General features: G+C 35.2%; 1 protein-coding gene across 2 annotated transcripts in view; it reads left to right on the top strand.

Annotated features, from left to right (window-relative positions):
- Positions 1 to 382: 382 nt before the first annotated feature.
- WWP1 (WW domain containing E3 ubiquitin protein ligase 1) overlaps positions 383 to 26,559 on the top strand; it is a 36,213-nt gene continuing 10,036 nt past the window's right edge. The window contains exons 1-16 of one of the 2 annotated variants that reach the window (XM_005422877.2): positions 383 to 473; positions 4,106 to 4,244; positions 6,434 to 6,558; positions 9,309 to 9,446; positions 9,544 to 9,610; positions 11,643 to 11,824; positions 14,629 to 14,980; positions 16,225 to 16,320; positions 16,946 to 17,120; positions 20,421 to 20,475; positions 20,570 to 20,654; positions 20,754 to 20,882; positions 21,806 to 21,878; positions 21,967 to 22,038; positions 23,026 to 23,114; positions 25,754 to 25,913. In XM_005422877.2, coding sequence (XP_005422934.1) covers positions 404 to 473; positions 4,106 to 4,244; positions 6,434 to 6,558; positions 9,309 to 9,446; positions 9,544 to 9,610; positions 11,643 to 11,824; positions 14,629 to 14,980; positions 16,225 to 16,320; positions 16,946 to 17,120; positions 20,421 to 20,475; positions 20,570 to 20,654; positions 20,754 to 20,882; positions 21,806 to 21,878; positions 21,967 to 22,038; positions 23,026 to 23,114; positions 25,754 to 25,913 — 2,007 coding nt within the window. In that variant the 5' untranslated portion in view covers positions 383 to 403. The remainder of the gene's footprint in view (positions 474 to 4,105; positions 4,245 to 6,433; positions 6,559 to 9,308; positions 9,447 to 9,543; positions 9,611 to 11,642; positions 11,825 to 14,628; positions 14,981 to 16,224; positions 16,321 to 16,945; positions 17,121 to 20,420; positions 20,476 to 20,569; positions 20,655 to 20,753; positions 20,883 to 21,805; positions 21,879 to 21,966; positions 22,039 to 23,025; positions 23,115 to 25,753; positions 25,914 to 26,559) is intronic. The other variant, XM_014307790.2, reaches the window with a different exon arrangement.

Here is a 26,559-nt window from a genome sequence, read left to right on the forward strand (position 1 = left end):
TTTCAAGCATGTAAACATTTCAAACGTTTTGTTCATTTCAAATTGTTGGTGCTCAGCTTATCTGAAATCAGACCATAAGTATGTCTTCTAGAGAGAGAATTATTGATATATCACAGCTGAATTTCTATTCTTGCCTTACACAGTTGTTCTAAGCTATGTAAATATATATGTTACTGAAGTGTCTTGGCATCCTTAGAGGTGTAACGTGGGACAAATTTCCAAAGTGATTGCTTTTTTTAGCTGCTGTTATGAAATAATGTGTTCTGCTGTACCTAAATAATACTTGGTAACTTCTTGATTAGTTGAACATTTTATTTAATAGCTGTAGCTGACATGCAGAGATAAGTACTTTTTAATAAGCTATCTTGTTTGCTTTTTTTAGGCTGAAGCCTAAACCTCTGACATGGCCACAGCCTCACCAAGATCTGATACAAGTCACAACTGTAATGGAAGATTACAGATGCAAGTAACAGGCAAGTAGTGATTTGTGTCATAGAGATTTTTACAGGAAAACATACATATTCTACAAAAGCAATCCTGGAAGTGAGTGTAAAAATGAGCTATTTAATATCTTAATTAATGATATGAATGTTACAGTTAATAATGTGACTATAATATATATAGATGATTTGAGGCTAAATAGAGATTATCCAGTGAGTTGCATGATAGAGTTTAATAAATCGTCAAAATAAAAAAAAAAGTATTCTGTACAACAGTACAGACAATTGCAAGAAATTTTGCTTGGGAACAAGTGCTTAATGAGATGTATTCTGAAGAGGGAACAGAGATTACTGAAATTCTAGGAAAAACGTCGGTGGTTGTAGTGAACCCCAAGCTGAAAATAGGTACAATGTTGTAGTGAAGGTGGAGAACTGGAGGAGATCACAAAATTTGCTAGCCCTTCAGAAGACTAAGTTCTTTCATTAAATATCAGGTAAATATTTGTTGAATATAATATCCTTAGGGCCACCGGATAGACTTAACAGACCTATGGAATAACTTATGTTGGAAAGGACCTTTAGTGATTCCCTAGTCCACTCTTCTGATGAAGGCAGGACTACCTTTGAAGTTGGATCAGGTTGCTCATTATATTGTCCAGGTGAATTTTCAGTATCTCAAAGTCTGTAGATTACCAGCTTGTAATAAACCATGTCAATTTGAATGTTTTTCCTTCTATCCAGTTACAATTTGCTGTGAAGTCACCTTTTTCCTTTTGCTCTGCTGGTGTTCATAGTTTGAGGCAGAAATAAGCCATCCCAGTATCCATGGAAATTTCTGGAAAACAGTCCTGGAACTTTCTGATTGTGCTGGGGACACTTTTTCAGTAGTTGTTGAATGGGCCAAGTAGGTTATGCATTTTGCTACCGATGGACAAGGACTGGTCAAAGATGTGACAATTGTTGTCAGTCTTAGCTACTCTGTCTGTGGGATGGCAGAACAGAACTGAGGCTTCCTGATAGTTTGAAGATAAGCAAAGTGCATCTAAGTAAACAATAGCTAATAGTGACAGTGTTACAGCAGTTAAAAGTAAAAATGTTACCAGCACATAGGTAAGATACTGTACATAAATACACCTACCATAAATATATATATATATGTGTATTTATGTGTATAAGTATTATTTTGCCATTGAGAACTAACTTGAGCTTTCCCGGGATTTTGAGAAATCTGGGAATGCTGAAGTAAAAATGGATGCATGGCTAGGAATATATTAAAGCTATCCTGAAAAAAATTTTGGAAAAACATGAATAAGATACCACGTCTTAATAAAGGCTGCATCTAAAGAAAGGTGCATCTTACTAGATGATCCAAAGATGGCCAGGTTATCTGAGAAAAAATATATCATTGAAGAGTCCCCCAAATGGATATTTTATTAAATTAGATAAGAGAGGAGCCTCAAAAATTATTAACTTTATGTAAGGAGCACATTACTCAATAATGTGATGAATCATCGAAACTGGCAATGACTAATAGCAAAGATGGAGCTGCCTGTAGAGTGAATGTATATATGTAACTGTAAACTGACTTACACAAATGACCCTTAATTTCAGATCTGTGTCTACAGAGATGGTAATTTTTTATCCTGTGCTGAGCTCCTCCTTATGTAAATAGTCTTGTATTTTTCTGGTACTGGGACTTCTTTTGACTCCAAGAAATCTGGATCAGGGCTCAAATGGGAAGAAGTCTTTACAAGGTTTGTGGTTAGTTTTTTGAAGGTTTAGTTCTCTAAACCTAATCTTTATTGCAGGATCACAGGAATGAATGCCAGTGGCATTCTGAGTAGTAGGAGGCAGAGGAGTGTGGGACTGTAGTATTGCTGACCTACACTGCATAATTATGTGCAGTTTTGTTTATGCTACTGTAGAAGCTATAATTATTTCAAGAACTATACTTAAAAAGCAGTTTTATAAAGGCAGCAAGTATCATAGACTCATTTTGCAAACAAAGAATTTGTATGGAGTGGTGACTTGTTTGAATTTGGACAGATACAACATGTTGTAGGCATGCTTTGCCATCAGTATGTGTTCAAACATTCTTGGTGAGATCTTGTCTTGTTAGTTCTTTTGGAAGTATTGCTGCTATTATTATCCTTATTCATAGTTTTTTTAAGATGTCCTAACCAAAAGATGATCATGGTCTCCTTTTATGTTTGGGGACTCAAAACTTACTAACAAAACATAATCAGACAAAAAAAAGGGGAAATTAGGACGAAGCTTGAATATCATTACTAAATACCTGTATTTTAATAAATGTTGTATTTTCCTTTGGAAAGTAAATTGTGGAGGAAAATGTGGAAGAAGTAGAGGTTTTCAGAGCTTAAAAATATATCATGATTTGAGATAAAAAAATATGACTTGTGTGTGGAATTGCAGTTTTAGTTTACTACAATCCAGCTTTCATCATTATCAGTTGCCTTTTATGACCCATGATGTATTACTAAGACTGGGCTTTTCAAATGTGAGGAAGTTAAGTTTGCACCTTTTATTTAAAACAAGTAAAAGTCCATGGCTAGTTCCTTTAGAACCTTGGATGGTTGCATCCCACTAACTTTTAAGTGACTAATGTTTATGTCTCAGAATACTGCAATCCAGAAATATGTCTTCCTTTCAATTTAGTAACCTTCCACATTGAGTTAGCAAGTACCATAAAGGAAAGGAACGGGGAAGAATTATTTTCAAATGGCTGAAGTTACTCAGCCTTGTTTTAGTTTGCAAGTGGAGGAGACAAGAACCACAGTGAAGCAAGGGAGGAATTAGAGAGAAGGCAGAGCCAGCAGGTAAATATAGTTGAGAGTCCATTCTTGTGGTCTTTTCAAGACACTATCTGCCTGAAATAGAATTTAAAATCTTGGCAGTTGGGCTGCTGTTGGTTTTTATAGTGACTTCCTCAACTGAGCGCGGAAGAGGGAGAACAGATGTATGTTCAGGAGCACAGAGGAACTGACCACTGATTTGGACGTGGAAGTAGCTTCTTTGGTCAGTGGTGTTTCTTAATTTTTGAATATTTACCTGAAACTTTGAGATCATCTGCAAAGCTGTTCAAGTAGAGGAAAGCTAAGAGTATCTTTCTTAATTTTTGCAAACTGATGTGTAAACCCAGAAATTCAACCACGCAGTAATACAGGCAATGAAATGAAGCTCTGTATACAGGGACATTTTGAAATAGGCATGAACTGCATCGACTTTCATAACAAAATATAACTAAAAAATAGTCTGTGTCATTATGCCTCAGATGCATCATCAGATATACTTAGGCATTTTTCAGTTAAGGGAAGAGTAGGGAGAACAATGAGAAAACAACCTACGTTATTTCCAGTGTTTATCCCTAAAATAATTGTGCTGTCTGTACAACCAGTCCTGCCAGTGTGTGGGGAAAAGAGTATGTGACACTTGGTTTCAGCTATCCGACAAAGTAGCTTTTGAAAAGAAAAGCTACTAATAAAATAAAATGGTAATTTTTGCATTTACTTCTTTCTGTTCAGCAGAAGTAGAGTAGGTGAAGAAAAACATTGCCTTTCAAAGTATTTCATACAGTGTGTAGGCAGGACATTTTCTGTTTTTCAGCAACAGTATGCTGTTAGAGATAAAGCAATGTATTTTATTAGTTTCTAGTGCCAAACTGAAACGGAAAAAGAATTGGTTTGGAACAACTTTCTACACGGAATTAACGGCAGATGGAGAAATTAAGAAAACAGCAAAATCAAGTAGTTCTTCAAATCCCAAATGGGATGAGCAGCTGACAGTGTAAGTAGATTTTTTGGTTGTTTGATACTATTTATTAGACAGACATTGCAGGCAAATATTTACTAAGCTTGGCTGCCTACATAGTTTGCTCTGGCTGTTGATGTCTAAATGCAGATGTAAGTTGGTATTTATCTCAAATGATTTTTTTTCTGAGTCCTTACAATGTTTTGAGAATATTTTTTTTCCTACAGAGTATGTTACTTGCACACAGTGGCACTACATGATACAGTCTTGATATTTGTCAGCACTGTGTTCAACCATACATTGCTACAAAGACTTACTAATTGTAACCATGTCATTCTCAACTTTAGAAGGAAAAGTCTCAACTGGATAAGTAGCAGTTATGAGGAAGCTCACTTCCTCTTTTGAACTTCCCAGTGAAGGGATGTGCACACAAAAACTGCTGTTACCTCGCACCTTACTCTGATATTTGACTGTTTTAATCTTCTTGTGGTTTAGTTTGGTTTAACTATGCTAGGGGTGTAGCTATACCTGAATAGAACTCCATGAAGAGCTGGCAATCTTGCACTTGGTTAGAGTGCTTTATTCACAAGCAAGGTTATATTGGTTCACACTTGGGTCTGGGAACAGCATAGCTCCTATCAAGTGGCGTTGAGCCTGGGCCAGTACATTTCACAGCATCTGACATGTCTGTGTGCAATAGCCAGCTTTGCTAGCAGTAGGAGCCATGCTAGATTCCAGTAAATGCTGGAGAGCAAGGAGTGGTGCATCTCTGGGGAACTCTTTGCTTGGGAACACTTTCTTACTCCAGGGTTGCTCAGAAGCAAGTAGGTCTTCCTGTGCCTCAGTTCTTGCCCTTTGCAGTGTTGCAGAAGAGAGTAACATAGTCTTGGGCCTGAGGATGATTTCCGGGATCAAGAACTAGAACAATTACAGAGCTATCAGTATACTCACAGGGACCTGAGTTTCTCTTGAGGAGGCAGTTTTGCTTTGGCAGGATTTTGTGATCTGATAGAAATTAGGTAAATTGCAATGCATAGTAATAGCAGACTCATTTCTTGAGTATTGCTTACTCAGGGTCTTACTCTTATATGTATTTTTAAGGTATTCTGGCCCTCTCTTCCTCTGGCTATTGGAATGGTATTTGAGGTTAAGTGACCTCTCTGGCTTACAAATTCCCCTCACTTTTATGAGTCAGCTATATATTTGTGAGTGTAGGTGTTGGGGATTTTTTTCCTTTACTTTGTTGAGCTGGTCTTTTACTAAGACCTCCCTTAGAAGGCAGTGTAATCAAAATTGTGTTTCAGCAAAAATGATCCAGCTTGTCCAACATGTTCAAGTGACTGTAGAATTAGTCTTGTTGTTGGGAGAGTGGGGCTTGTTTTTATTATTATTCTCATCATTGCTGATACAACTTTCTGTATATATTAGGTCAATACTTATGGATATGTGGCCTTTGACTTTTTGCAGTGAAGTACTTCTACTCCTGTTTTGCACAGCCAGGACCACCTTTGCAGTACTAGACCCTGTATTACAAAACTTACTTTCCAGGACCTAGCATAGCTTGAGAGGGGAGAGATCAATATCAAAGCTTGTAGTAATATTACTGCAGTTGGGTCCTTTACCTTCTGCTTCCCTCCAGTTTTTACTTTAGCTTCATCATTTGAATTTTCCTCTCTGATTTCTGTGAGTATGCCTTATGGTTTTATATATATTTGTGGATTCACAAAAAATGTTTATCAACACTTCCATGGCAGGTTGATACCTCTTGAGTGGGCTCTTTCTTGAAAACAGATGCTTTGTTGTTTTTTTCCTTTTTGAAAAATACTTAGTATTTTTCTTTTCAGTAACAGACAAATATACTTCTCACCTTTTTCTCCACATTTAATAGTGCAAATTTTTAGCTAGAACTCTGGAGGAAGAGGGGAAGTAAGCCTTTCATAAATCAAGATTTGTTTTATATATCTGAGATTTGAGCTGAGTGTAGGTTATTCTGATGCTTCTCAAATTCCTTAGGCTATCATAGTAATGTACTTTAAGTTTCATACTAAGTGTAGATATCATAGTGTTTGCAGTTCTTAGTTAAAAATTTCCGCTTGCAATACAAAACTGCACTTCATTAATATCAAAAAATACGAGAAAGTGAATAAAGTTCAAATACTCCTAATAACAAGAATTAATTCTTAAAAATCTGTATATATCTTTTTTTAAATTTATTTTTTATGCAGGCATGTGACTCCACAGACTACGCTGGAATTTAGAGTGTGGAGCCATCACACTTTAAAAGCAGATGCTTTATTAGGAAGAGCCACTGTAGACTTGAGACAAGCTTTGGAAGTACACAATAGAAAATGTAAGTTATCATGAAGGATATTTTGAATAAAGTAAAATTATTACTACTAATCTATATATCAAACTGACAACCAGACTACTAACTATACATGTAATTACAACTGACTCTCAGTTGATATCTTTACTTGTCTCTTCTAGAGATGTCTGTGCTATTGAGAGCATTTCAAATGTAACACTGGGGTGTAATACTATTGAAACAAACAGTAGAGTATTAGTTGCTGAAAGCAAAAGCAGAAAGTAAAAGCAGAAATACAATGTTTTGTAGCAAGCTAGTAACCAATTTGATAGATCTGTTTTAGATTTGGTAACCAAAAAAAAAAATTTAAACTTTCAGAAAAGCTATGTAATTTTTCAAGTTTTTCTTCTCTGGAGTCACTAATAGAAACACTGGATATTTGTCCTTCATAATTTAGCTGCCCAGAGAGCAATAGAAAACATTGATTAATGAAACATTTGTGATCTTCCTTTTAGTACATTAGAAATTGATTGTTCCATGTAACTTCTAATATTTTCTAAATATTTTTAATAGAATATATCTGATTTGCTATTCAAAATTTTTTTTCTTTAGTACAACAAGATGGTGAATCCACACTTTAAATTCCACTCCAGAGTGGCAGTAGAATTCCAGCTAAAAGCTAAACCAATCTTAACCTTTCTCACAAGTTATATATATATAAACCTGAGGTGAACGTTTAGAACAGTGGGGATAAAGATGAAAAAAAATAAAAAAGCTAAATTTTCCTGATTCTTACAGAAAATTGAAATAGAATCCAGTATTGAGTGGGTCTTCGCCAACAGTATTATTACGATTCAGCAATGAATTTCATAGTTAGGCAGAAAATCTTCTTTTACCTCAGAAAACTGTATGAGAATAAATTGGGTTATAATAATGTTAGCCACAAAAAAGTATTTCTAAATACTTTCTATGAATTTCTAACAAAATATTTAACATTTTATTACTGTAGATCATGGGGAGATAGGATCTAACAGCTTGACAAATTCTTTCAGGGAATGGTTGACTAAGTTTGCTGTACATTGCAACAAAAGTAATTTATGTGCCATGTTTCTTATTTGAGCAAGTCAGTAGTTAGACACTTAGTGGATTATCTAAGAATTCACTAGTAGAATAATCTGACTGGTATCCTTAATTAATTTAGTTATTGATACCTATTCTAAAATGCAGCACTTGAAAGGCTCTTTGCTGATGAAAACGGAACGGGAAGTCCTCTAAATGCAAAAACATTAATTTGGTTCCTTTTTCTGCTAAATACCACAACTATTAAATTGCTGCCCACACACCTCACAGTTTTCTTACCAGCTCAATTAAGCTACAGCCAACAGCTGATCTGATTTAGGAGGATAACCTATAAAATAGCAGAAGTTAAACCAACCACCCTTTGCAAAAATTAAAGAAATGTGTTAATTAAACAATTCAGTGGTAGGTTAGTTTCTTCTCTTCTTTGAGATAGTACTTTTTTCCAAAATGTGTATTGCTAAATCAGTAATCCTGTAGATTTAGGAGCTTTGTGCTTGCTGCAGAGGGTTGAAGTCCCTTAAAATCCATTGTAGCACAGCAGTGTGTGTCTGCTGGTAACTGCTGCCCAACTACGCTGTCAAACCTGCTCTTTCAAGTAATAGCTTGGGGGTATCTGGCAGTAGGTTATGGCAGCCTCCCCTGTTTTCATGTTTATTGGTCACTTATGATGCATGAAAAAAAATGGAAATGCTAGTTTAATGCATAGAAGTGCCTAGTTTAAATTTAACTTGGAATGCTATAATATGGAGGGAAATATGATGGCATGTCTTTAAAAACTAATCTTTTAATCTGAGAGCACAAATACTAAAAGGTCTTAACCATTTTAACCTGATTAATGTGAGCTCCTAGCTGACTGTGTTTGGATTTATGACATGTAGCTTTAACTGTTGTACTTGTAGTAGTTGATTTAGAGAGAATTACATAGCATCCTCAGCATGTTTTACCTCTAGATTATATATGTCTCTCTACAAATGTGTGTGTTGCTTGTCAGTCAGACTGAATTATTTTACTGCACCACCAGTTATCTCAAATTTTCTTTCAGTAAAAATAATATCTGATTTAACTTTTGGTTACCTGAGGCATTCTCTCTTGCTGTGTAATACTTGGAGTTGCAATCTATGCAAATGCTAGAAAGGATTCATTAAAAATAGTTTTAAAATTGAGGGAGGACACTATGCATTCTTTGCAGTTTCATCTTCCTCAAAGAGATGTTTTTTTTCAATGGTCTTTTAGAATTAGGTTTGAAAGGTGCTAAGAGAAATGAATATAGGCTCTGGTTGTAAAATGAAGGGTTCCCAGTGACTTTTTAATATTTGGACGTGTGGTTCAGAAGTTGTTTGACTTTAAGCCATCACATGTTATGTAAGTAGTGCATAATTTCCAAAGGGCTTAATGGAAATGGCAGACCTGGGAAATCATTAACAACAAAGTACTGAATCCATATGGATTCTTTAGCATACCTATAGAATATACAATGTACACCGACAGTTCTTTTTAAAAATAAAGTGTGCATGTACACACAGCAGCTGTAAATATATACACCTCCATAGTGATTTCTGCTTTGATTTGAAGATCTCTGGTGTTCAGTTTTATAGATCTAAATGCATATATCATGTTTGTGTGTTGAAGATCTCTTTTAATATTATTTAGAATTTAATTTTTCCTCTATCCCTTCTTTCCTTCTTGTCCCCTACCCACCCGAATTCAATTTTTAGTGGAGAAAGTGAAAGAACAATTGAAACTCTCTTTGGAAAACAAGAGTGGCATGGTGCAAACAGGTGAACTGACTGTTGTACTAGATGGTTTGGTTGTTGAACAAGAATCTCTTACAAATCTCAGTTCATCAGCAACCAGTAAGTTAAAATAATTAAGTCAGATGATAATATTTAGATTAAGATTTCAAACAGATATAATAGAGTATTTCTGTTGAATTTGTTTCTTACTGTTCAGTAGAAGTTCAGCAAAATGGCGAGGCTGTACATGAAAACAGAGATGCTTCAGCAAGAAGTTCATCCAGGTTGGAATTTATTTTTGTGTTTTATGCGATATGAAGTGTATCAGCAAATTTATCTGTTGAAATGTTTGGGTTGTTTGTGTTTTGGTGGGTTTTTTGTTGTTTTTTTTAAATGGTTTTGAAGATGAGAGATTTTATCTGTTGAGGTCTAAATTATGTTGCCACAGGTTTTAGAAACCTTATTTGTTTGATAGTTACATAGTTTAGTTCAGCTGATTTGGAAATCTATAAAAATGCTGCAGCAGAAATTAGGGGAGCAGTAGCTTGGTGTATTTTTATGTACTTACTCAATTTATTTTCTTTTGCTGCTTAAGAACCATTTCTATTAATGTCTAGCAGCTTTTTGCAATGTAGCACCTGAACGGAAGGAAGAGGAAAAAAAAGCCTGAATTACTTCCTCCTCAGCCTTTTTAAGGTCATAATCAGGAACTTAAAAGATTTGTATTGAGTTTCACAAGCAGTATTTGTAACACTGAGGCCAAGGCGTTTCCTCCTGAAATAGCAAGAAAAAGACATTCAGACCAATTAAGAGCTTAATTCTTGGTTTCTCTACCATTTTAACCTGCTCAAGGACTAGCTGGAGAGAAGTAGGAGTAGATTTTTTTGTCCCCTCATCTCTAGTAAGACAAATAGGTCAATTCAGATCAATTTAATGTTACTGGTCTGCTCAGTTACCTTGTGTGAACCCATTTCTTTTTAAGTTATTGACACTAACTGGAGTGAAAAAATATCCAGTTGCTATGCATTTGAGTGACAGGGACACATTTGTCCTTATATGCTTGACTTGATTCTTTTTTTGAATTTGTAAGTATTTGTCTCTCTTCCCCAATGGATGCTCAAGATGATTGAGTGAGAATAAAACAGTGCTTCTGCTTTTTTCTTTTTCGTTAGAAAAAATTGGGACTGCTAAAAGTGATTTGAAACACATCTGCATACTATTTTGAAGCAGTAGTAACAATCATTTGTTTTCATTCAGCTATTGTTGCTGGAGATAATCTCTCTTACTGGGATCCTGCTTTTGGTGTTGATATTTTAATTTACTGCAGTTTTCTACACAACTATCCAGCTGTGTTGATTTGCAATTTTAAAATTAAGAGATGAAGAAAAGATTTAAGGTAGCTTCTCTCCATGTCTTTTGGAGGTAGATTGAGTTTGTAGTCCAGAGCTGATCCGTCTGTTTATACTGATCCTTTGGAGTTGGGTAAGGTAGCATGAAAATGCTGCTTCTTCCCTTCTTACTCCGCAAAGTTGGACTTCTAACTGTTCTGACATTTTTTGTGAGATAAAATAGTAAATAATTTCACTATTTAACCTCTGCTCCTTGAGGTGATAAGTAGTTGGCATTGAGTGTAATTTTCAAAATATGTGTCTCTGGTGGATGGCTTTAAGCATTCTGAAAGAGATTTAAGTGAAAAACCAATGTACTACTGTAACTGAACAAAACTTTCCATTCACAAGCCCTTAAAATACATTTATCCATGTGGCCTTGCAAACGCAGAGCTGCCTATGTGTAGTTGTTCTCACAATGTCCCATCCTGCCAATGCATAGAGAAGCTAATCTTATTTTCCTTTTACTGAGGGAGAATTTTGTTGCTCTCTTATGTTATGAGTATTTTTAGTGATATGACTAACAAAACCAGTTCATCCTCTTTCTTAATGAGAGAAAAGGCTTTCCTGCTCATAGCTGCACTTTGGAAGGGTCCCTAAGGCCGTTTTGGAAGATGCAGCAGGTGCATGTCTGTTCAATTAAATTCTGATATGTCATTAAAAGTAAAAGAGAAAGTAAGAATGGAAACTCTTACCTGTTACAAGTATCTGAAATCTTCAAAAACAATTCTTGCCTTTTTCTTAACAGTCAAGTGTGAAACCAAAATAATTATCTAGGCTGCAAACACCATGATATAAACAGTTGTGAATTTACCACCATTTCTTTATTTGTTTCTATAGCATGGTTTAGTGTAGCATTTAGTTTAGTTGTGTAACCATTTAACATGTTGCTTATAGTAACCTGAAATAATCTTTTATTTTTACCAAGATCTGCTTGTGACATTTCTAATGGGATAGACAATCAAGTACCTTCCAGCTCTGTAATACAGAATACGTTCTGTGTCGAAGCTGTTAATGGAGACAGCACACCATCTCCTAATCATGTTGCAGCCAGACCCAAAAATACACCAGTACCAAAACCACTTGAAGCTCAGCCTGTCAACAGCACTGGTAAGAAAGGGAGAGTTACGGAAACGTGTTCCATGAGGCTTTTTTGTCAAGTTGTATCTCAAGTTGAGCTACTTTTTCGATAAACTTTCTGTTGGAATTCAAAAGTACTGAAAGGATGTGGCTTGAATTTATAACGTTGTGTGTCCACTTCTGTAAATTTTTTTGCAGTAGACCCATTCTTAAATATATTGAGTTTCACACTTTTTCATAAGTTCTTTTCTCTGATGAAGGAAGATCAAAGTGTCCAAAAATCTTCAATTTTTCTGTCCCAGATGATGAAACCATATTACTGTTTTTCATGGGGGAAAAATCAGGTTTCTTTCACAATTAATTTGAGTAGCTATGGTTAAATTTTTCCTGACGTTACATAAATCTGATTTAGGCAGAATACTGCTGTGCTCTGAGTTGAGATGTGTTGCAGACTTTCCATGCCTTCAATTTTTTTCATAAATTCCATTTAAAAACAGCTAGTGGCAAATACTGAATTTTGTTTCCCTCTTAAACACCAAAACATTGATTCTGACTACAGTTCACTTTTGGTTCAGTGAAACTAGTTTTTTGATTTGAAAAAAACGTTTTTTGATTTTCATTCCTCTGGTGTCTAATAATGACTATGCTTTGTAAGCCCTTTGTCTTTTCTCAGCTATTTGGGAGGGATTACAGTGATAGCAGAGAGAAAAGAAAACTGTAAATAGAAATAGGCAAGTTGTTACTAAGTGGTAGAACAGAGATTGTCAAACTCTATAATAGATTGGTGTAGTTGGAAGATAACAGAAAGAATTATGAACTTTAAGAAGTTACGATTAAATTAGGTCTTCTCTGAAGCTTTTCTCTGTTTGGAGAACTTTATTTGATTCTCCTCTCTTTTCAGCTCAAGGCTACAGGGCATATATATTATTAAGACATTGCTCCCTTTTTCTTCAACAGCAGAGAGAGCCATTTGAAATCTGTATTAGAGTAGGGTAATTGAAAAATAATTGATTTGTTCAAGTGGTAATATTGATGAAATCATCACTGACCTTGCACTGAGGCATTGATATAGGAGTAATCAACTGCTCTACCAGTGGATGAAGATGTTTTTAAGGCAAGGCATAAAACAGATCTCTGGTATTTTTTGATGACACTTTTTTCCGCACTGTTGTGCTTTAGCAGGATTGTAATTTTATGTGATGTTGCCAAAATTGCTGTATTAGGCATAATTGGTGAAGTAATCATCTGTTGTAATGTTTTATACATCTGTTTTGGAGATGAACTTACTAATAGAGCAGATGATTTGTTCATTATTTTGCTTCTAACTTTGTTATGTAATCCTATTCATTCTTTAATGTGGATGAGTTGAATTTTTAAAATGGAAGTTGAAATTTCAGTTGGCTTTTTTCTTGTGTAAATTAAGTTGTTGCTAGTATAAGCAGAAATTTGAGGAAATGTGATCAAATTGCTCCTAGTTTTCATGTCATGCTGAAACAATATAAAATCTTGATATGTATTATGTAGTTAATTTCTTTTGCGCCATCTGGAAGCAGTGTGTGTTATCCTGGAAAAGTTTTGTTAAAAAAAGTAGTGCCTTTATAGAACTTAAAAATCTGTTGCCTGTAAAATCATGCTCATGCTTATGCTTATGCATATCAAGAAAATTCATATGGTGTAGTGATAATTCTTTAAGGAAACTGACTTGCTAATTTGAATTCTGATGACAGAATTAAAGAAGTGAACTCTTTAAAATAATGGAACAACATTTTATAGGCACTAGTGTAGGATTAAATTTTGCAAATGTGTATCAATAAGGTTAAGGATATAGAATTAAATTAGTTTCAGCCCTTAGCAGGGTAAGGTGATAATGTACTGTAAGGTAAGAAAATTGCTTGAAGCATGTGTTGCATATCCTTAGTCCTTAGAAAATTGTTGCAACTCTAAAACAGGTACAAGCTGCTAAGAATTGTCACTGTTTGATGTTGATTAGTGGTGCAGAAAATGAAAGTGCTGAATGATGTGGCGCTGCTTTTTATAGGGCCTTGACTTTTAATGGATGTCCTACAGACTGCTGTACCTGATGTCACTTGTCTAAGTTAGACAAGATCTTGATGTGCTGAGAGATTGTTCAGTTAAGCTCTGCGGATGATTGGTGTATTGTTTGCCAAGTGGGCTTGGGACTAATAAAGCTTTCTTAGCATCCTTTGTCTGTTAATCCATGCCTGCTTTAAACCTTTTACGAGATTTTTCTTGATTCAGTTTGATGGCATATTTATTGTTCTATAAAAGATAGAATTGATTTACTTTGTAATTCTAAAGTAATTTTCTTTAGTCATTGAACTATGTAAGTTGTGTTAGCCAATAATAGTTTTTATATTTTAATCCCTCTTTTGGAGGGGGATTTTTTTTCCAAGTTGCACAGGTGTAGGGTTAATTCTAGGGTTTGGTATGTCAGCTCTGAAAAAGAAAAGAAATTATCTGTAGGAAATGCCTCTTAGTTTTCCAGATCTCATAGAGTAATCTCATAATACTTGTTTTCATGTCATACTGATTAAGATTCTTTTTTGAACTTCACTATAAGTTCAGAGTTTTAAAAAAGGCTGTACAGTTTTGTGGAAAGCAGATGGGTGCCTCTTGCTAATCTAGACTGAGGTGCAACATTGAGTTGACCAAGACATGGAGAAACTAATAAATAACTTTATGTGTGTATATATATACATACATACATATATATTATATATATATATATATATAAAATTCACTCTGGAAGTTGGTTATTTGCAAAGTAAATCTCATCAGATTCTGATACACAAATGTTATTTCCCATTTCTCAGTTAATGGCGAGTCATCTGCCTCTGCACCTGAAGCTGGCAATTCCTCTGTCTCTGAGGCTCCGACGGGTTCAGATGAAGCTCCTGTGTCTTCAGCAGATTGCACTAATGATACAGCAGAACCTCAGTCAGCAACAGAAGCAACTAGTTGTTCTGAAAGCCACACTTCTGCATTGCCTGTTGTGTCTGCTGGACTAGAACCTGCAGCTGCCACTGAGTGTACTCAGCCTAATGCTCAGAACAGTGCAGCAGCAGATGCGGCAAAGCCGAGGGAATCCTCCTCCACACCAAGTGCATCTGCAGAACCTGTAAGACAGCAGCCTGGTAGTGCCAGTACAGAACCTTTGCCACCTGGGTATGTTGTTTTGCTTTAATGCTAACATTTTGTGTCATCTAAATGTGCATATATAGAATACCGGGATTTTCAAATGCAGGTCAGCTGGCTGAGATGGGGTTATTTGATCTAAAATGGGATTTGTACTGCTGCTATAACTGGCTAGTCTTGTCCCAGAAAGTAATAACTGATAACTGATTTGCTGAGATGGTATTGTGATCTTAACAGACAAACTCTTGGGTGTAACAGATGTGAAGACTTTACATTTGATATTTTCAGACTTATTTGGGCCATAATTAATTATTCCTTTGTTTCTTAGTAGTAGGGACCAAAGCACAAAGTGAAAATGACTAGTCTATAAATGCCTGTAGGTGCTTGCTGTGTAAGAATGAATTCAAAAATGTTATAGTTAAAAATAAGATTTGATGTGTATGTAGGTATGTGCTAAGAAGAGCTGGAGTATTTTAATTTTACTAGATTGTTAGAAATTCCTTTAGTAGTCTTTAGTAGTAGCAGGCCAAGTGTTCTGCCTGCATTTTTAGGAACTAATTAAGTGTTTATGTAAGAAAGATAAATAGATATCAACTGTGGACAGTTGATATATATTTGCCTTTTCATCTAATGTTTCTCCTGATTTCCTTGCCATTTATACATACTTTTATTGCATTGTGGTAGTTCTCAGCAGTATGAAACTTCAGGTGTTGGCCTAGCTCCATCTTAAGTGTAAGATTGTTTCACAAAACGAAGTAATCCCGAGTGATATCAGATACAGAATTTACCAGGATAGGAAATAGAAACACAGGAAAAAGAGTTGATAGCACACACTTCAGGTTCACTCAGAAAGATGCTGTTTGTTGGATATTGGGAACAGAGCTCCAAAATGTAAACACTCTCATTTTCTGAGAGACATGAACTTGGAAATGCAAAGAATGCATCTCTCTAAGCACTTTTGGAATGAGGTTTTTTTAGCATCCAAGCATTGAGCAGATAATTAATTGACTTTGTTCCAAACTTAAATATCATAGAAAAATGCTTGTGAATATTGATGTATGCTCATTATGTGCTAAATCCTTTGAAGTCTTTACGGTGATATCAGTTAAATAGGAAGTAACTGATCTGTATTCTGTTATGAATTTTCTTTGGTGTTCGAGAAGGGGTTTTGGACCATGGTATTTTTACTCAGTGCCAAGGTACTTTATTCTTAGTGGGAAGTCCCAAGGATGTATTTGCATCTTCACTTATGTGCAAGTCTCTTTGTCTTGAAGGTGGGAGCAAAGAAAGGATCCTCATGGTAGAACCTATTATGTTGATCACAACACACGAACTACAACTTGGGAAAGACCACAGCCCTTACCTCCTGGGTAATGTACACTTTTGAATTAAATATGATAAACTTACTATATTTTTGTTTGTTTGTTGCTGGAAACAAACAGCAGCTCATCAAAACTGAATTCTGTATCATATATTAAGAAATTCTAGCTTTCATTTAATTATATAAAATTACAGCTGTTGTTACAGGAATGTTGATACTGGATATGTCACAAGTTTTGATCACTTGTTCAAATACAGCTACTAAAGTATTTTGTTCTTCCTTTAAAACTTAAGCATGAAATAGTGCATATTTGATCGCTTTCATTTAGGTGGCACCACTAAGTGTAGTGCACTGGTTCCAAACCTCAGATTTCCCAGCAAAGTGTTCTTTGTGAAGTCTGCCAACATTACTTGCAGTCACAGGTGTTTACAAAGTTAAGAATGAGGTGACAGAGAGCTTGAGCAGGCAATTGCTTGTAGTCTGTGTATGCATATTGTGGTTGTTCATCTGCCAATTAAGTTGAGGTACTTTTGTGTCCTTTAAAACATGAAATCATGCCTGTGACTCCAGTAGTTAATTTAAGTACCACTTAGGAATTTGGCATTTGGCAAAGAGAAAATTGGTTAGTAACAGTACCGAAAGAATTAACTGTTAACATATGTTTTTCTTGAAAGCTGGGAAAGGAGAGTTGATGATCGTGGGAGAGTTTACTATGTGGACCACAACACCAGAACGACAACTTGGCAGCGACCAACGATGGAGTCAGTGAGGAACTTTGAGCAATGGCAATCGCAACGGAATCAACTGCAGGGAGCTATGCAACAATTCAACCAACGATACCTCTATTCGGTAAAGTATACAACATTTCAAATTAGTACAGAGGTATAGGTATACTTTTTGTTATTTAACTTTAAAGAAAGGGATTTTGTAACTCTTCAACCACAAGGGTTAAATGACGTTTAGCATCAGTAATTTAGATTCTGATTATTTTGAAAAAAGTTAGAAATCATCCTTTTATTGGATGAAAATCAGAAAGTACTTTTGGGTGGAAAGTACTCCCTTTGGAGTTTGTTTCCTGACATCAGCTTTGTGTACTGCATTTTACATAACATTATTAATGCCAGTAGTAGAAGGTACAACTAAAACTGTCCCTTAAACTGAAAAGGAATGTAAATGCTGTTAGGGGTCATTTTGAGCATTAAATAGCCTTAAAAACTGTTTAGGTGATTAGAGTTCCTTCACTAATACAAGTGGCAGTTCTTTTACTTTGAAGGTTATACATCTGGTTCTACTCTGGAATTTCCTATATGGTTTTCCATTTCTGTCACATGGTTGCTAACTTCTGCCTGAAGAAAATATGAGTAGCTTCACAGAGAATATTTTTCGGGTCAGATTTTCCCATCTGTGACTGGATGAGTAGAATAGTTGTTTCTTCTGAGTTAAGAATGATGGTGCTTGTGTGTCACTGTCACTCTAAACACTTTAAGAATTGTGCTTGGATTCTTAAAAAATGATCTGATCGCAGAAACTTTGTAAGTGACATGCAGAAAAGCTGGAGTGTTTTAAAGATGAAACTTTTGAAGTACAAGTCTAAAACAGCTTCATTGGAATAGGACTCTTTGCATGTGCAGACCTAAGTTTAAATTTGATGGGCTTTATTCACACTCCCCTCTGAAGTAAAGAATGCTGCAATACTACATTTAAAAAGTCTCAGCCTCTTAGTATTGAATTGGACATTATATCTTGTCACCTAGCAATAGCAGAAACATGCATCACCGCTAATTTTCTGAACTTTCCCAGGGCTGTGTATCAAATTCAATTTGTTTTATGCAATTGGAGAAAAGTAGAATGGTCAAGGCTAGAACCTCTTAAGGTTATTTGGTCCAATGTCCCTCCTTAGGAAAGGCCACCTAGAGCCAGCCATCCAGGACTAATGTCTTGTAAATGTCTCCAACGATGGAGACTCTACAACCCCTCTGGGAAACCTGTGCCAGCAGTTGGTCACCTTCCCTGTAAAAAGTGTTTCCTGATGTTTTGAGGGAATCCTCTGTGTTTCAGTGTATTGCCTCTGGTCTTGCTACTGTGATTTGGTGAGAGAAGCTTGGCTCCATCCTTTTTGTGACCTCCTTCAGGTATTTAAACACACTGGTAACTTCTAATGCAAAATCAAGAATCACAGCTGAAGCACATAGAGCCAAAAACTCTTGTTTGGCCAACTTTTTGTACTTGTATACTACTTTGATCAGTTGCATAATACATTTGAGAAAACTCTCACCTTTCTGATGCCAAGATTTTTTTTTTTGGCTAGGTTTATCCTTCAGTGAACAATATATTTTTAAAATTAAATTATATTACTTCCTTCCTTAAAGGATAACCCTTACTGAAAACCACAGACCCATTTCTTAAAATGTCTCATCTGACCTTAGAATCAATAAATGAGGATTTGTTAGTGAGACATAATATACCTGAAGGAAAAGAAAACTTGACCGCTTGCATCTCTTTAGAATTCTGTTTTCTAACTATTCTGTTTCTAACTATCTGTTGCACAGATAGAACTCACAGTTTATTGAGGGGGAAAATTGAAATTTTATTGAAGAAAGAGTGGTATTTTTTGGTTGTTTTTTTTTTACTTTAGTGTGCTTCTGTATACTTTTTTTCTAGAATAGTTAAGGTCAAACTATAGCTACCTTTTCATGCTCTGGTGACATACCAGGACTCTGCCTATATAGCAGATTGAGTGAGACTGTCTTTTATTTTTAGGAAAAAGTAGGTGAATACTTTCAGTTAAAGAATGTTTCGATTACCTTGAGTAACTTAACTATGTAAAGACAGAAAAGTAGATGGGATATGGTTATTTGAATTACTTTCATTTTTACCTGGATTAATTTATTGTAGTCATTTTGGAAGTGAATCTGCCTGGTCTTTCAGTGTGCTCTGTTAAATATACAGCTCTGTGTAGCCAGCAGCCATACACAAATCCTCAGACCCATTAAGAAGGTTGGAAATATCTGAACCATGCCAACATTCAGTTCCTTGGCAGACAGCTTTTTCCTTTCATGCACTATTCTTTTACAGTCACCACAGAGAAGTCTTTGGTTATAGGATTATTGTGATTGTGTGGTCTCCTAAAGCAGAAAAGGCTAACTGCATTTGCTGCTGAAATAATATATAAATTCTCTGTTCACATGTAGTAGCTGGTGGCTGGGGCAACTACACAGCTCGATTTTGAGTGTAACTAATGCATTTCCTTCTGATCCTTGATCTATTTCTCCTTCAGAGAAAAAATATCATAGATTTGTTTTGCCTGAATTTGCTCCTGTAAACTCTTATTTGATATTTTTGTATTGCAAATGCTATATAAAGCAGCATTAGTTCCTAAGGCACTCTTTGGAAAACACACCCTATATCAAAATTCCATTCTGCACTCACACACACTAAAAGTTAGCGTCCACAAATTTTTAAGGGTGGATGCTTTTAATTATAAATCAGAGCATGGATCCTGTAGTCTGTGGGATTTCTGCCTTTTATTTTTGTTTTTTCCATGCTTTGTATTTTTGGGAGCTACTTGGGGACTTCTGCAAGGTTACAGTATATTATGAGCTTAGCGTGTGTTTACATAATAATGTAATCCCTTTTTTTTCCTCTTCTAACCTTACTGTATGTTGGTAAAATTTTATCCATCCGTATATGGATGCAGCTGCATTTAAAAAAAAATGACAATGTTTGAAAATAGCCAAACATTCAGGGAAGTTATCATATATTGAGGAAGTAAAACCCCCTATGCTGGCAGTAGTCACTGTGCTTGGAAATGTTTATTATGATAGAATGTGTTCTTAAGCAAGAACTTAGTGCTTATCTGCTGATCCATGCTTCCTCAAAACTTGTATGAACTGCACCTCTTTGTATGAGCACTCAAGTTTGCTTTAGGAAGGGAAAGGGAGGGTACATTGCATTGAAAACAAGTGTGGAAAGCCTATCTTATTATCATATAATCTAAGTTTCTTAGCAAAACCAGATTAAACATGGCATGATGGTTTTTTTTTTTTGCAGAATGAATAGTCTTCAGGACTAGTGATAATCTTAGAACACACTGAGAAAATAATTTGGATAATATTTGGCCTAACTGAAAGTCCTCTTGTTTTTAAATAGGCTTCAATGTTGTCAGCAGAAAATGATCCACTTGGGCCTTTACCACCAGGCTGGGGTAAGTTGATTGGCTGTGGATTTCAGGAAGTGGCAGTTACAGAAATTTGGAATGCAGTTGTTGCATAGTGGATTTTTTTCTTTTTTTCCCTTAGAAAGAAGAGTGGATTCAAATGATAGGGTGTATTTTGTAAATCATAACACAAAGACAACACAGTGGGAGGATCCTCGAACTCAAGGGTAGGTGTGTATAATGACTGTGCAGATCCAAAAGATCTTGCCTAATTCTTTTATGTCATGATATGGGGGAAAAAGCACTGCTTGCAATTTCTTTTGCAGTTTACAAAATGAGGACCCTCTTCCAGAGGGTTGGGAAATCAGATATACGAGAGAAGGTGTCAGATACTTTGTTGATCACAATACGAGAACCACCACCTTCAATGATCCTCGTACTGGGAAATCTTCTGTGTAAGTGAGAAATTAAATATGTTTTTGAATGTTTTACCTTTTTATAATTAAATAGTGAAGTTTTCTCATACTATAAAATGATCTACACTTTTAGCTGGAATAGCACACTAAATTATGAACAAGTTTTTATACTAAAAGTTTAATATATTTTAAAATTTTATTTGTGACTTTATCTATGACACATTTTGCTGTACTGCTCTGATGTTCAATAGTTTTTATATGTTTTTGCAATACCAAGATGGTAATAATTTTATAAATAAGAGAGGGGCAATGAGGTTAACTTGAATAATAAACTAATGTAACTAATAGTTGCATTTTTAAAGTAATGGCAAATGGACATTATGAGTATTGCTTATAATGATACACACTCTACCAACAGTAATGTCTAAACAAAGTAGTTCTGAATACTTCTGAAAAAGTTTACATGCAAATCTTCTTTTAAATATTTTGATTGAAAGTATTGACCCAACCTATAGTGGCTTTCTTAATGTCTTTTGTATGGGGAGGGTTTACTTCTGTCAACATAGTGATGACAACAAGCCTGTAGAATGTTGCACTAGAATGTCCTTCATAGTTCCAGAAGCAGCTGAATTTATAAAGCCTAACTTAGCAGTCTTTCTCTTAGTGAAGATGATAAATTAGATGTCTTTCCTTTATGTGACTTGTAGTTTTTACACATTTCATAGGGATTTGATACCATACTGATCTTTTATCTTTCTCTCAAATTTGGTAAATCAACTTTAAAAAAAAAAAAAAAAAGGGCAAGGGATGGTGGAAAGGAAGACTGGCATTCCAAACGACCAGCTGCATTTGATCATATCTTACAATAACAATTTTTGTGTATTTTTGAAATCTTCATACTGTTGTTTAGCATTGATTTGATGTCTGCATGCTTTATATATCTCCAATATGTTTCCTTACAGAAATAAAGGGCCACAGATTGCATATGAGCGTAGCTTTAGGTGGAAACTTGCTCATTTCCGTTACTTGTGTCAGGTACTGATTTATTTTTTATTTATTGAAATTATATGAGTTTTTACAAATGTGTGTGCTATCTTTTAATGTTATTGCCTTATGATTACAGTCCAATGCACTGCCAAGTCATGTGAAAATCAATGTATCCAGACAGACTTTGTTTGAGGATTCCTTCCAGCAAGTAAGCCTGCAAAAATTATTGTGTTTGTTTATCAAGACAAAGCAGAATAACAAAAATGGCCATAGCTAGTTCAGACTAATGGTCCTTCAGGCACAGTATTCTTCCTCTGGTATTAGCTGGTGGGGGTTTCTTAGAGAAGACTGTAAGAAAAGAAGTATTGTATATATGTATATATTACTTTTACCATAGGATCTTTCATTTTCCAGCTGTATACAATTGAAATTATTCTTAAGCTTGAAGTGGTTTCTGAGGGTTTTAATAATCCTCAAGGGATTTCTCTTCTATCAACTTGTCTGTGCTTCTCTTGTGAACTTTTTGCATCTACAGCCTCCTATGGTAGCGTTCCATAGCTTAACTACTGTGGCACCAGCCACATTGGATTTGGTTTTCTGATTCCTGTATGTGTTTAGATACCTTACGATATGTTGTTTTCTCCAGTTAAAACTGCTTTGTCCTTCAAAGATTAAATCTGTGTAATTGAAGCTTACAGTCATTGAGCTCTTACAGTGTGCAGCCAGTGAGTGATGAAAATTCTTGCTGCTGTCACAAGACCTCTAGGCAGGAATTCTCTATAAGTAAAAAAAGTATATTATAAATGAAAGTATATTGAACTTAGTCTGGATTAAATTATTTATTTTAAGTGATTTCCCTAAAACTAAAAATCATATAATCAGATGAAATGCCTTTTCACCTGTTTTCATTAAATAATGACTGCCTTAGGAAGAATGTAAGAACAGGGTACCCATAAAGCATTACTTTCCAGATATTCCTTCCACTTGCTAGCAGTCTGCTGCTAAGGGATTTTAAGTCCAAGTTGGTATTTTTGTGTGTAGTTCATTGATTGCTTGTTCCATGAAACGATCTACTTGCTTTTCAAATTTGCGTAACATTTGACATATATACAATTTCTGTATCAACATAAATCAAATCTGAATGAGTGATGTGGTAACAATGCATAATTTATAACATTAATTTATTTTTTAATAGATTATGGCACTAAAGCCCTATGATTTGAGGAGAAGATTATATGTTATATTTAGAGGAGAAGAAGGATTGGATTACGGTGGCTTGGCAAGGTAAAAGAAATTTTCTTAATTTCCCAAATTTCTTAGTTTTTATTTTTTTAATAGCACTCTAGCCTTGATTTCTCTTACAGTCTGACCCTAGGTAGCTTTTTAGTCCCCTTAAATGTATTGAGGAGGTGAAACTGGCAGCACTGGCTATTGTCACAGGTTATAACTTCACATTAGTAAAACTATGCTCTCAGTTTTTCAATTCTTTGACAAAGAGTGATGTTTAAATTGGAATGAAATTAATTGCTTTGTCTGAGTTATTTCAAAAACTTTCTATCAAAAAGTTTAATTTTCCTAGAAGTGGGAACTGTGGGAAAATAAAGTGTTCTGCTTATTTGGAAAAATGGCAAGCGAACACCAGATTGGGGCTGATAAGAACAGAAAGGAAATAAACAAAAGGAGAGTAATGCAGGCATGAAGGAACAACTGATAGACTATGTTGGCTCCACTGGAATGTAAAACAGCTGGACTGTGGGTTTTTCTAGAATCTGAAGTGGAACTCAGAGGGGAAAAATCTGATAACAGGAAAACCATAGACAAGATTTCATTTATTGATCACTGAGCATACAGCCACTGACTACTGCTGCCAGTTACTTCAATGAAATGTTATTGCTTGGAAAAAATTTTCAGTGCTACTCTATATCCAGAGAATAGGAAAAGGTCATAGGTGATAGAATTTTTCTTGTTAGGTTGTTTTGGGTTTGGTTTTTTTTGTTTGTTTTTTTTTTTTTTTAGTATGTAAAGATGTTCTGGTTTTATGTAACTTTCTGCATTATAACTGTATTCAGTGAAAATGCATATTACAGGCAAGGAAGGTTGCCTCTGAAGGTTGAGCTTCTTTTGGGTATGTGGTGTTTTGCTTCTCATTAAAGTATCACATAGAATTTAAGGGAATGATTTCAGGAAGGAATTCAATTTTTGCTTTGCATGGGTTTTGTTTGGTTGGGGTCCCTATTGTGGGGGTCATAGGTTTTGGATGGGAACTGGAACAGTTCATAGATCTTTCCATGGAGAAGATGTTAGAATAATTCAGCTGAAGTGTGTTAATCAAATAAAGTAGAGAATGGATAAATAAAAAATATATAACCAGTGTAGTTTCATAGTTATTTAAGTCTTGCCCAAGATTTTTAATGTGAAACTGAGAACCAGCCAGGATCTCATTGTAACTTGAGCTGAGAGTTCTTAAGTGACACTAAATAAATGTTCATGTACTGACTAATGAAATACAGCATTAATACAAATAGAGATCAGCTGTCTCTCAGCAGACTAAACTCAGTGTTCCTGTCAGATTTTTACCTTGCATGTAGCAAGACCAATCTGACATTATGTCCTGTGGCAAGTTTTTAGCTGTTGATATGAGAAATTCCTTGCTTCTGCAACTTCTTGTTAATGGCTGATTTAGTTTATTCGTCCCTTGTTATCTGACTTGTTCTAATTTAAATGCCTATTAAATTTGATGCCTCTGTGTAGTTAATGTAATTGTCTCAGTATGAAACTTGCCTGGAATGCTGTAAAACATTCTCGTGCTTGCTGGAAGATACACGGAACCCTGTTAGGGTTATTGGATCCTGGCTGCCTTTCTCTGTTTACTCTTTCTACTTGGTCCTTGGGTTGTAAGTGTATCATAGTGGCTCATGATCCATGACTTTAGTTTCACGGCACTGTTAGGAGAAACATGCCAGCAACCCTCATTTCTATTCCTTGATCTTGAATAAATACAAGGATAGAAGAGATGCCTTTTAACTATGACAGCTGAAAGGCAGTCAGAATGGAATTCAGTCCCTACAGTTATTATAGGACTTTCAGGTGTTTTTATGGGCTACTCCTAGGCCTGGTAATTTAGTACCAAATATTTATTGCCTGATAAAAAAGCCCCTGAGTATGTATGACTGTTCTGAGGTCTCTGCAAATACTATATGCAAATATTAGAAAGCAAGAAATATTATCAAAATCACCTATCTGAATACTGACTATCATATTCTGGTATTATTTCAGATCAGCTGAGTTGAAAAAAATTATGGTGGTGAAAAACATGTATTCATTTAACCTCAGCAAAAAGATACTTTTACACTTTCATGTCTTGTAGGCTTAACCAATGCATGGTAATTTGTTAAACAGTAACCCAGCATGTGTTTTTGCTGTCAGACTAGAAAAGCAAATAAGGTGTACGGAGGTTTCAATTTGTTTGTTTTGTTTTGTTTTATCTAAGTTGTTTATAATAAACATGGAATAATCTGTGATTTTTTTTTGAGTAAAGATGTGAGTTGTAGACAGTAAAGGAGGCATGACCAGGATAAATGCTGTGTACTGGTTGAGGCAAGGACTGTGTAAGAAAAAAATGTTACTGATAGGCAGCTAAAACCTGTTCTGTGAGGGTGTGTTCAAGATGAAAATCTTAACTTCTAATAATTTCTAAACTTTGGAAACCATGATTTTCTAACATTATTTGGTCTAATAATTAATTTTCTATATTTAAGAAATATATAATACCATATATTATTCTGTGATTCTAATACAACACTGTTTATATTATTTTTCAAAGTTTGCATATATTTTGACCATTTTGCTGGTTACCTAAGGGGAATGGTGATAAACATCTGTATTTGACGGTTTTTATGTGTATACATGTTTTTTTTCCTTAGAGAATGGTTTTTCTTGCTTTCCCATGAAGTACTGAACCCTATGTACTGCCTATTTGAATATGCTGGCAAGAGCAACTATTGCCTGCAGATAAATCCAGCATCAACAATCAATCCTGACCATCTTTCATATTTCTGTTTCATTGGGCGCTTTATTGCCATGGTAGGTTAGATTTTTAAGGTTTTATATTTGCTGTAGCTATACATTTACTCCTGAACAGTATTTGTTTGTACAGTTATTAAAGGTTATATTAATCTCATAGAAATGGAAGATTAAGGCATAAGTTTATTGAGCCAATTCCCTGAGAGTTAAGTGTCTTGCACCACACTCATGTTTCCTGGGAGAGTTATCAAAGTTAATATGACGTTCAATATAATATTTTATTTTCATCAATTGGATGTGTGTATTTCATGCAAACTGTTGTCTGAGTGTCTGAATACTGATGCTCTGAAAAATGTGACTAAATATTTTGTGAAAAAGGCTCCTCAGTTGGACCTGGTCTACCTGAGGATATTTGAAAAAATGAGTTAGAATGTTTTGCAGAGTACACTGGGCCTTAATTTAAATGTATGTAGAAGTCAGACACTGAGGAGACCAGAAGCTGTCAGGGAGCTGATTCTCTGCCCTCCAATTTCTCGTAAACCACAAGCTAATCAGGCACGTTGTATCATTTCTTCAGTATCGCTGAGTTGGTCTTCTATAGTGACTCCTGTTCTGTCACATTTCTTTCCCTCCATGTAGTGATACAGTCATCTTTCCACATAATCATCATGTCTACAGGTAGTCCTCAGCAACATCTCTCAACCTG

This window comes from Geospiza fortis, unplaced genomic scaffold (assembly GCF_000277835.1).
Source record: "Geospiza fortis unplaced genomic scaffold, GeoFor_1.0 scaffold7, whole genome shotgun sequence".
Classification (NCBI taxonomy): Eukaryota; Metazoa; Chordata; class Aves; order Passeriformes; family Thraupidae; genus Geospiza; species Geospiza fortis.